Source organism: Suricata suricatta, chromosome X, assembly GCF_006229205.1.
Source record: "Suricata suricatta isolate VVHF042 chromosome X, meerkat_22Aug2017_6uvM2_HiC, whole genome shotgun sequence".
In the NCBI taxonomy this organism is placed as follows: Eukaryota; Metazoa; Chordata; class Mammalia; order Carnivora; family Herpestidae; genus Suricata; species Suricata suricatta.
The window spans coordinates 6,337,693-6,349,640 of record NC_043717.1 but is presented as its reverse complement, the minus strand read 5'-3'; the positions used below and the strand labels follow the sequence as shown (position 1 = coordinate 6,349,640).

At 48.8% G+C, this 11,948-nt stretch overlaps 1 protein-coding gene across 1 annotated transcript in view; it reads right to left on the bottom strand.

The window, feature by feature from the left end:
• The window catches only part of CLCN4 (chloride voltage-gated channel 4), a 65,362-nt gene that overhangs the window by 9,019 nt on the left and 44,395 nt on the right, over nucleotides 1-11,948 (bottom strand). Inside the window, exons 11-12 of the mRNA XM_029930525.1 lie at nucleotides 11,378-11,776; nucleotides 3,016-3,232 (exon numbers count right to left, since the gene is read on the bottom strand). Coding sequence (XP_029786385.1) covers nucleotides 3,016-3,232; nucleotides 11,378-11,776 — 616 coding nt within the window. The remainder of the gene's footprint in view (nucleotides 1-3,015; nucleotides 3,233-11,377; nucleotides 11,777-11,948) is intronic.

The window sequence follows — 11,948 nt, the reverse complement described above, 5'->3', positions numbered from 1 at the left end:
GAAGGCACATGGTGACGGAACACATCAAACACGCAAGCTGGCTCCAGACACGCCCGCCCTGGCTGGGAGCCCGAGGAGATGAAAGGCCCGCGACCGAGGACCCCCTTGCCAGCAGTAACGTATCAGCATCTGTGTTTGTTTAAAACACGTAGAACGAGAGAGAGTGCAATTTTGTTTTCTTACAGAACATTCGGAGCCAATTTCGGCACCCAGATCTTCACAGGAAAACCTCATGGGGCTGCGTGAGGTGTGAGCAGGCGGGCGCTCAGGGCAGAATTTCCTGCCAGGACTGGAAATTCCAACGATAACTGACACTGGATTATTTTAAAGGGAAAGAGAAACTGCTATGCACTGGAGACGCGGTGATCACAGTGGCATTTATGCGAGCACTAGAAATTCAAGAACATGGATGGGCTGCAGCGTTTTGCAAAGTGGGGTCCCAACCGGCAGCAGCACCAGGGAGCTTGCTAGAAATATATATTCACAGGCCCCTCCCAGACCTGCAGGGTCAGTGCAATGTCCCCAACACTCCCGGCTTAACCTGGAGCTCTAATCCCTGGTGGGGGGGGGGGGGCATTCTGCGAGCCACCAAGTTCCTTTAAAATGCACCAACGGGGGCACCTGGGTGGCTCAGTTGGTTGAGCATCTGGCTTCAGCTCAGGTCACGATCTCACAGATGTGGGTTTGAGCCCCACATCAGGCTCTGTGCTGATATCTAGCTCAGAGCCTAGAGCCTGTCTTCAGATACTGTGTCTCCCTCTTTCTCTGACCCTCCCCTGCTCATGTCATGTCTCTCTCTCTCTCTCTCTCTCTCTCTCTCTCTCAAAAATAAACAAAACATTTTAAAAAAATTTTAATGCACCAACAGAAGTGATCTCTGGTCCCAAATATTTATTTGTTCCTTACTGATTGTCCCTCCCATGTGCAAGACACCCCCCAGGCTGCAGTCCAAGCTGAGGACAACTGCGGTGCAGGCTGGGAACTCTCTGGGTCAGTGCTCGCACACAGTTCCTCAAAGAGCCCAGTGCTGCCGTGGCCAGGACAGTAGGAAGAAAGCAAGAGCCCTCATGTGGCTATTCCCAGCATCCTGTCCATGGTCACTCAATTCCACGGCTGGTGACATTTTGGGCCAGTGACTCTTTGTGGTGACAGAGGCCATCCCATGCATTGCAGGGTGCTCAACAGCATCTGTGGCCTCTACCGGGGGCCTCCCTCTGCCCACTAAATGCCAGGAGCACCCCCTCTCCAGCCGTGACACTGAAAATCTTAGGGTGCAAAACCACCCTGGTTTAAACCTGCTGGTCTAAACTATGTTAGAGACCTAAGGCCCCAACTGCACTTCGGGACGCAGGAGCACTTCTGAGCCCAAAGAATGACCCTTGAGGTGCCACACCTCTCGAGCCATCAGGAACCTTCGATCTTCGAAATGCCAGAGTCCTGTGTCGCGCTAACACGAAGCAAGAGGCGACCTGCCGCAGCAGAGACAATGCCACGGGGCCGCCAAATCACTCAGCTCTCCAACAACTGTTGTTGTGAAAACATGAGGTTGTTTTAAACAGATTACTGTATTAGGGAACAGTTTGAGCAATTTGAGCATGATGTGAACTTCACGTTTGCGTATGGGTGATTTCACCCACGAGAAATGCCAGGCGTGTGCAGAAAACTGCACCCGGCAGAACCCGGGGGCACAGGGATATACAGCCAAGCCTTGAACAACACAGGTTTGAACTGCATAGGTCCACTTAGGTGCAGATTTGTTTCAATAAATCCAGGACAGTACTATAAACGTAGGGTCTCTTCCTTAGGATTTTCTTACTGACATTTTCTCTGGCTTACTGACTACAAGAATACAGTATATCATACATATAACAGACAAAATCTGTGTTAACCGACTATTTATGTTATCAGGATGGCTTCGGGTCAGTGGCAGACTCTAAGTAGCGAAGGTTCTAGAGATTCAAAAGTTCTATGTGGGGGCGCCTGGGTGGCTCAGTCGGTTGGGCATCCAATTCGGCTCAGGTCATGATCTCACGGTTTTTGAGCTCGAGCCCTGCGTTGGGTTCTGTGCTGATGGCTCAGAGGCTGCTTCAGATTCTGTGTGTGTGTGTGTGTGTGTGTGTGTGTGTGTGTGTGTGTGTGTCTGCCCCTCCCCAGCTCATGCTCTGTCTCTCTCTGTCTTTCAAAATAATAAGTAAACATTAAAAGAATGTAAAAAAAAAAAAGTTCTATGTGATTTCTGACTCCGAGGGAAGCTGGCCAACCCCAGCCAGGAGTTGTCCAACGTCCAACTGTACACAGATTGCAAGTGGCAGCCCTCATGACCCCCACCTCTACAAAAAAAAGTCAAGTCGTCTTCAAGGTAAAGTGATACAGTTATTGCAGTATTTATGTATTTCCTAACTATTTACACCTCTACAAAAAAAAAGTCAAGTCGTCTTCAAGGTAAAGTGATACAGTTATTGCAGTATTTATGTATTTCCTAACTATTTAATGTGCAAAACCTGTGCTTTCTTTTTTTAATCAGGTTCCTGTCATGTGTGCGCGCATGCACCACTGGAGTCTCGGCGTGTTGTACACACAACCCTGTTTTTCTCATAAGCCCGTGCTTTTCATTGCTCCCTGCACAGTGCTCTGTGCTAGGGTTGGGGTCTCGAGGAATGTACCCTCTTCCTGGGGTCGGGTACCATGTGGGTGGTCGAAAAGTAGCCCCACCCCCTTCTCCTTTGGCTCCTCCCCCTTCTGACCTACCTTCAGCTTCAGGCCAGATGGCACCCCCCTCTGAAAGCCTCTCGCACCTTCCCGGGCTGTGCGGGCTGGCCGTGTGTCAAGTTCCCAAAGCCCCCCGTCACGGCCAGCTCCTGCACACCCCGCTTGCTCGCTGCAGCTTCCCAACACCCTCTACCAAGTGCCAGTCAGCCCCGGGCAACCTCAAGGCCCTGCCTGAGCTGTGTCTCTTTCTTGTCCTCGGAGTCCAGCCATAGTACACATCCCATCCACGTCTGTCCGGCCACTCACCCGCTCCGCGTCACCAGGCACTGCCGGAGCCCCAGTTTCCGGAAGATGTCCACCACCGTCTCCATGGGGGTATGGTCTGTGACCGTGAACGGGCTGAGGTTGAGGACGCGCCGCAGCTTCAGGGGGTGCGGGCTGTTGGCCGGCAGCTCAGGGGGCTCTTCCGTGAAGTACATGATGGAGTTGCTCACGATGCCCTCCTGCCTCTGTCTGGCGTTCTCTGCAATGGGCGAGCAGGAGCAATAAGCCACACAGCGGCCCTTGCTTAGCAACTCCCTCCACCCGCACCCGCAACGACACCCATCTGCCCTCCACACACATCCTAGAATCCCAACAGAGAATGGAGTCAGAGGACAAACACCACATTCTTAACTGGGGGGGGGGGGGGCTTCAGCCAAACATCTGTAAAAATCAGCATCTCTCTGAAGTGAATGCCATACAAGGGTCCCCCCTGCTGTGAGCCAATAGTTCATTGCCAAAGTCTTCACACATAGGCCTGAGCAGGCTGGCTTCTTTGGGAGAACGCACGCCTCCTCCTGGGCTCCTGGGCCCCTCCAGCCTTGCTTTCCTAACAGTCCCTCACCTCATCATGGGCTCAGGTTGAACATAACGAGAAACCTTGCTGAGCCACCCAGTGACCCTCATAAGTTGTTTTATTTCTTACAAACTAACTTTTAACTGGCCCAAATGGCATTATGAATCCTGAGAGGAACAAAAACCAAGAGGCCATCCAGGCTCCCAGCCCAGAAGTGCGGCTCCCTCCCAAAGATGACCCTTGGGAAATAACCCCAGAAAAGCCACCTTCCCCCCACCTCGTGAATCTCTTCTCTTAAAATTGAACCATGTTGTGGATTCCTCAAAGAAACATGGTAAAACTGTTGTAGTGACAATTAGCCTCTTTCTATCTGTAGGCAAGGCCACGGGAAAGCAAGCCAAAGAAAAAGTAGGGTAACAGGAATTCATTAGAAATAGAGCTTTCTGGAGTTCTAGAAGCCCAGGCTATTTTAAGTCACACATGAAATAAATCCATCGGTCTCAAGATATTTCTCCAAGGCGATTTTCCTTCTGTTGGAATTTTAATCTTTCTTTTGGTTCATGGGAAAAGGTTAGGGAAAATGTAGTGTGAGGCTTGCCTTAAAATGGATCCTGGTTTCTGTAATACGTTTCTTGCCTTCTCAAAGACTACTATTCACCAATATTGTTCTTTGAAAAATAAAATTCTAACTGCCTGCTCTAAGGCCATTTATTGCAATAGAGTACTCTAATGGAAAACTGGCAGCGTTTGGAAGCAGGCTGAGTTTGAAAAACGGTCTCTGTTGAAAAGAGGAACAGAGGGCCCGCTGGGCAAATGCCGGCACGTTATGTGGGTCAGGTTAAATCTAGTTACATCAAATGGGATAGGATTCAACCACAGATACCAGAAGACACTAATGCACAGTATGTTTTCGAATGCAGATGTCACTTAACACACACTGCACCTTCCTCTCCTTGATCAAGATGGTTCCGACCGGAGGCACCAAGGTGACGAAGGGACAGTCAACACAGACTCCCGTGCTCATTTTCCCAGATCGACCAATTCTCTAAAAGTCCCATGTAACAAGAATGCCACCTATTTCAACAGTCAGGTTGACTGGATCGAGCCACAAACCTCAATCAAGAACTGAACACAGGTGCCTGGGGAGCTAGTTCAGTTAAGGTCCGACTTCGGCTCATGTCATGATCTCATTGGTTTGTGGGTTCAAGCCCCACGTCAGACTCTGTGCTGACAGCTTGGAGCCTGGAGCCTGCTTTGGATTCTATGTTTCCCTCTCTCTCTCTGCCCCTCCTCTCTCTCAAAAATAAATAAACATTCATTTAAAAAAAAATGAACACATGATTTGCTGAACCCCTTATAAAACCCAATACAACTCAGTAAACAGTCAATCTACTTGTTGAAATAAGTAACAACCATACAGATTTCCTCTGAATCTCCAGATCGGGTTAGAAGCCCTGATTGTAAGAGCAGCTAGTTCGGTGATTTCTGGCTCACCAGTACATTCCCAGTGCCTGGACAACGCCCGGTACACAGTAGGCACAAAACAGGTATTTGCCCAATGATGCATGAATCAATCAATAAGTGAATGAATGAGTGAGTAGGACTCCTCAGCGTCACGTGCTTGGTTCTGCCCACCACGTAGAACCCAGCCTCTTTCACGCAGGAGGTGCTGGGAAGGAAAGCCCACCAGCTACTCACTGCCGAATGAGAATCGGAGGCGTCAGCCGGAGTCCAAGCCAGAGATGTGAGCTATGCTTGCTCCTTGTCACTCTCTCTGGAAGGTCTCTGCTGGGCTTCTCAGGAATTCTATTATCAAGACTTAATGCCTCGGGGCACCTGGCGGGCTCAGTTGGTTAAGCCTTGACTTCAGCTCAGGTCATGATCTCACCACTCCCAGGTTCAAGCCCCGCATTGGGGTCTGTGCTGACAGCACAGAGCCCGGAGTCTGCTTCACATTCTATGTCTCCCTCTCTCTCTGCCCCTCCCCCACTCACAATCTGTCTCCCTCTGTCAAAAGTAAATAAATGTTAAAAATTAAAAAAAAAAAAGACTTATCTTAATGCTTCAAACTTTGGGGGTGGGAGTGCCCCAGCTGGTGAATGGAAGAACCAGCAAGAATGCTTTCTGCATCGCCCTGCCAGGGTCAACCACCTAGTCCCAGCTCGGATAAGAAATCCTCGCCAGTCACCAAAATGCCTACAACAACCTTCAGCTTGTGCACTCGCGGAGGGCACAGCCTGGCTACTGCCATCTCGGCCTCCCGGCTCTGAGAGCTGTCCCTGCACATGGCAGGCGCACAAGAAATAGTCCCTGTGCAGAAGCGTCAACCCACTCCCCGCCCTGGGGATGATCCCATGCTACCAGAGTGTAGACTCCCAGACCCCAGGGAGTCATGAAGCCTGTGTTGGAAAAGAAACAAACAAGCCCCAGGTTTACATATGTAAAAGACCTAAAAGACAAGAAGGAAATGTACTAAATATTAACTATTAACCATGGACTTCAATGGTGTAGAGAAAGTGGGTACCTTTTTTCCCCCTTTTACTTCTGATTTCCCGAATATTCTATGAATATGTATTACTTTTAAAAATAAATATGTAATACGGGCACGTGGGTGGCTCAGTCTGTTAAGTGTTCGACTGCGGCTCAGGTCATGATCTCATGGTTCATGGGTTCGAGTCCCGCATTGGGCTCTGTGCTGACAACTCAGAACGTGGAGCCTGCTTCGGATTCTGTGTCTCCCTCTCCCTCTGCCCCTCCCCATCTCACTCTGTCTCTCTCTCTCTCTCTCTCAAAAATAAGTATTTTTATTTTATTTTTTTTTCTCCCAAAATAAACTTAGATTGTATTGCAGTTTCACTTAACAGTATATAAAATGTTGTGTTGTGACAGGTATCAACTATCCATTAGATACTGAATCAATTTTTCTTAAGCACTACTAACTGCTTGCTTTTCTTGAAGCTACATCATTAAAAATAAGTATTTTTAAAATTTTTAGTAAAAAAATTAAAACGTAATAAACGTCATTTTTAATTATTTTAAAGATCAAATAAACTGTTCTTAATATAGAAGTTTGTTATATATTCTACCAGAACTAGGGTCAATGGCCACAGCTCCTAAAAATGAGGTACATTTTGTGAGTACCTGCTAAGGCTATTCAACTGGACATTCCACCTGCTAGCAGACAATACAATGACAATGCCAAGTACAGAAAGGGTAATTAAGAGTGCTGGCAAAGTATCACATGGGGAATTTAAGATACAAAACAGATGAACATGAGGTAAGAGAAGCAAAAGGGAGGGAGACAAGACATAAGAGACTTTCATTTCTATTGTACTTTTAACTTGTTCAATGTTTATTTATTTTTGAGAGAGAGACACAGAGCACAAGCAGGGGAGGGGCAGAGAGAGAGGGAGACACAGAATGTGAAGCAGGCTCCAGGCTCTGAGCTGTCAGCACAGAGCCCGACTCGGGGCTCAAACCCACAAACCGTGAGAAACCGACTGAGCCACCCAGGAGCCCCCATAAGAGACTTTTACACATAGAGAACAAACCGAGTGTTGGGGGGGCGCACCAAATGGGCGAGGGGCACTGAAGAGGACACGTGCCAAGACGAGCACTGGGTGTTATATGTAGGGGATCAATCACTGGATTCTACTCCTGGACTCATTATTGCACTAGATGCTAACTAACTTGGATGTAAATTAAAAATAAAAATAAAAAATAAAAACTAGAGTGCTAGTAAAGTAAATTTCATGAACTATTATGGACCAAGAAAATTGAAGACTGGAAATAACCATGTATTCTGTAGGGTATTATCATGGCTTTATAGCAATGGTTCTCAACTGGGAGCAATGTTGCCCCCTCCCTTTGGGGACGACTGGAACTATCTGGAGACATTTTTGGTCGTCCCAACTGGGGGGCGGGGTTGCTATGAGCTCTGGGTGGTAGGAGCCCACGGACGTCTGTCACATGGTGCACAGGACGGCCCTCGCACAGAAGAATGACCCGGCCCCAAATGTCAATAGTGTTAAGGTTGAGAAGCTCTACTTCAGAGTAATCGTGTTTTTAGAGAGAGAATCCTCTATCATCCTGTTCACCAAAAATGCTCCCATATAACAGATGTAATTAACTAGGAAGGTTAAAACGAAAAACTGAAGGCAACTGTCGTGGTGGTTGGTACAAAGATGCGATTTAAAAAAAAAAAAAAAGAAACTACTTAGAAGAAAAAGGATTTCACTATGTTCCCAGTTTGCCGAGGAATGGAGAAGTCCCCCTGGGCGTGTGTGTCCAGCGCCAGTAGAAAGCAGCGTGTGACACCGCTGCTCTCCATGACCCTCCCCCAGTCAGCGACAGCCCTCCCAGGAAGGAACCGCTTTATTCCTACCCAGCCCTTCCAACGGATCTGACCCTTTGTTCGGTTCTGGACGTAGGTCCCTTTTCTGCAAGTGAGCATCTTCCGCATGCTGGAGAATCGTCATGAAATCACCCACCAGACGAAAAAACTGAGCGTTCCCCAAACTCTTGCCCGTGACTCTGACTTTCCGTCCCTTTAATCATCTTTGCGGCTTCCCGCTGAGTCCTCTCTGAGCCAGTCCTCACCTAATTGCAGAATTCCAAACTAGAAGAGTCTGAGCCCTGCTGAGTACAGAAAGAGCCTCATATTTGCAAACAGCACTGGAAGGCAAAGCCCTTTTTACTGGGAATTTGAACAAGGGTCACACACGGCCCTGTGTGTCAGTATGTGATGGGAGGAGCGGGCCACACGTCCACCCGTGGGGCTAAGGAATCGCTCTTTAACAAGGACAACAGCGAGGGTCTGGCATTCCAGAGATGTTTGAAGATAACAAAACGTTTGCAGCTTCATGTGAGCAGCTGCTATCATTTTAATAGGATATATAAGAAAGATTCTTATTTGCCTCAGTTACCATTCTTATCCAGGCTATCTTGGATCTACCTATCTGTAATCTTTGCTCCTAATTCCCCTGAAAATGAAACTGGCATGAGATAGTTGCTAGCGAAATGTTAAATCCTATTTCTATATTCACGAAAGGTCACATAATTCTGCAAATACCGGTCACACGTTTCTCCACCCGAATACAGGGGCTCCTCTGTTGTCACAGATCAGGAAAACATCTTTTCTGGCTGCTCAGAGCGAGGCAGTCCTCGCCTTTCCACAAACCCCGTAAACAGCAGCTTCTATACTATTATCAGTCTGATTGAAAGCACACAGGTATTCTTTACCCGGCGTGTTGCCTCTTTAGACATTCCAAACATAGCTTTTAAGAGACCGTTCCGTTGCAAGCTTAAATTTCTTCCCTAACCGGTTGATGACAATTACTACTTCCCACTTGATTACAGTAATGGGTTTCAGTGAAATTAGTAAGCTGTCTCTTAGCAGGTGTGCCTGGAGCGACACAATACGGTAATGGATCCGGTGACACTTATTACTTTAGTTTTTAAATTTCAACCTTTGCTTAAAAGATTTTAGGGACTGAATGAATTGTTAAAGGCTGCTGATTACATTATTTTAAAACAAACCCCAACTCTACTTATACGGCTTAAAACAGATCTCATTATTTATAAGGCAATATTTATGCCCAGAGGCACCTACCAGTTAAGCGATAGGACCTACAAGAAAGAGAAGCATCGCTGAGCACGTAAGCACAAATGCGCCATCGTGTGTAAAATATAAACTCAGTTGTTGCTTGGAGGAAGGTTAAGTATGTTTGAGCAACAAGTTCAGATTAGGGAATACAGCTTAACTAAACGTTTTATAAAGCCGTTCGTAAAGATACCTTAAAGCTATTTTTTTAATGTTTGTTTATTTTTAAGAGAGAGAGAAGACATGTGCACACGCGAGGGAGAGGCAGAGAGAGAATCCGAAGCAGGCTCAGAAGCAGGCTCAGTGCCGGCAGTGCAGACTCCAATGCGGGGCTCGAACTCACGAACCATGAGATCATGACCTGAGCTGAAGTCTGACTTAACCAACTGAGCTACCCAGGCGACCCTAAAGATACTTTTAAAGCTATTTAACACCACAAAGAGACTTTAGAAATTCAAAAGGAGCTGCAGAGATACTTAACCAAGGGCAGGGATAAGACACTGGTCATTTGGCCAAGTCATCCTGCAACCCACTGGCCATCGCAAATCCGCTGCAAGACAGGCCACATGGCAAAGTCCTCAAGTGTCCACATGCGCCATGCCTTGGGCCCACCGTGAGCTCTAGAACCGGGAGCAGATCATGGGAGCAGGCATGCTGGGCAGGACAGCCGCACACCATGGGTGGGACCCCACCGAGGGGGGCCTCCAAGCTCACTGTCTTCCTTCCTAGGTCTCCACATGCCTCACACCCAGCGCTTTCTCTTGGGAATCCTTCTACCCCTGCCCCCCTTTCCGTGCAGGCACCCCTAGGCTGATGCATCCACAGGCTTGCTCCTCAGAGCCACCGGTCTCCGGCACACCCTGCCCGGGTGTCATCCACATGCCCTGTCCCAAGTCCACAGCCTGCCACTCAGCCCAGCCGACCTCATGTGGTGCACGAGGAGCAAAAGCACCACACAGAACCAACCCACGAAGGTCTCGAACTAGTGGGACGGGACACAATGCCGCCAAGTGAAACAAAGGGCTCGTGTGGTGCCCAGAGAGGCGTCCGAGACCAAGAACTCACCATGGAAGTCAGTGAGCCCGCCTGAAAGCCCGTGTCCCAGACCGGCTCGCCCTGGCTGGTGCAAGTGCTCCCACCTCACTCCTGTGCAGCCTCGGCGGACAAGCCCCTAAAAGAGGTGGTGGCAACAGGCTCCACAGGTTGCGTGCAAACATGGCGGTCATTTCCCAGCCAAGCATGTCTCTCCCTAGACATCGTCTGTTGGGAGCCATTTCTGAACTCACTAAGTTGAGAAAACTCCTTGAGAGGTTAGGCGGGTTTGCAAGGCCTCCCACCTTCAGATGGCAACCGAGGTCTACCCCCCACTCAATTATTTTTGCTTGAGCGCCAACCCCCAAGGCCCCTTCATTGGTATCAGGAGTGACTTGTTCCCTTATCCTGAAATATGCAGATTGCTCCTTGTGTAGGAACTTATAGGAATTTCTTCTTTTGTGATCATGGGGAGCAAACATTACATTTCCTGGGAAACCTGCTTTTCTTCCCCTCAAGAAAACAGGCTATTGACCCCTGCTCATGAAGAACTAACTCTTGCCTTTGCTGTGCTAAAAACATTGCCTCATATTTGAATGCTGAAGATCCCTTCCTTCCCGGTACAATAAGCATCTAAATCACCTACATGAATCACTATTGATAAAGATTATGCAGGAGTCTTCTACCAATCTATGTTCTGGGAAAGTTTTACATACCAAAGAATTTATCATCAGAAATCATTGTCTAAGGCAATTGCCACTTCTGTGCTGGGCCCATACGTTTTTCCCATAAATGAAGCTGAGTCTCAGTCAGTGCAGAGATGCCTGCCCAGTGATCAGAAAGAAACTTGTGTCTCTCTCATTCCCTCCCCTTTCTGCCAACACCGTCCATCCTTCAGGGAGCCCTGGACCTGCTGAAGCTGGACTCAGGCAGTCATCCCTCCCAGGGTGACCTCGAGGCCAGCGGCATCAGCACTGACCAGGAGCCAGGGAGAAACACAGGGGGGCGCCTGGGTGGCTCAGTTGCTTAGGCATCCGCCTCCTGATTTCGGCTCAGGTCATGCCCTTGTCGAGCTCCGTGCAGAGCATGGCACCCACCTGGGATCCTCCCTCTCTCTCTCCCTCTGCCCCTCTCCCCTGATCATGCACAGTATGATTCGCCTCTTAGCACATCACGAGCTTCCTCTCTTTACTCACTTATTGCAAGAATCAGTTCCCTCCTCTGGGCAAAGCCGATGAGGCGCTCGGAGTCCCTGGAGACTACCACAGGAAAGCCGTTGTAGTCGGTCTCCTTGATGAGCGTCTCCACGTCCTCCACAGTCATGCTGTCCTGGGTGAGCACGGACAGAGGCGGCTCCCCGCGACGTGGCCGCATGACGTCAGTGGCCAGCGTGCGATGTGTGAACTCGTCCTTCACATCCAGAAATGGGTACCCATTTAAGTGGATATGAGCCTCGTAGATGCCTTCTTTCCCAAAGGCATCGGCCACCCACTTGCTGGTCACGGCCGCCGCCATCAAGGGCACAATGTACTCTAGGCCACCCGTTAATTCAAACATGATGACCACCAATGACACCGTCATCCTGGTGACGCCACCTGCAACCAAAGAGAGGAATACAATGCTAAAATTCCTCACCAGGCCCTCGGGGGGCCCAAGTTATGGATACGGACAAGCTGGCTATAAATTCTCTGACACCTGTTCTGAAGAGACAGTGTCCTAGGTTGCCCATGGCGGACCCCCAACCACAGAGGCCAGGCTGTAAATTGC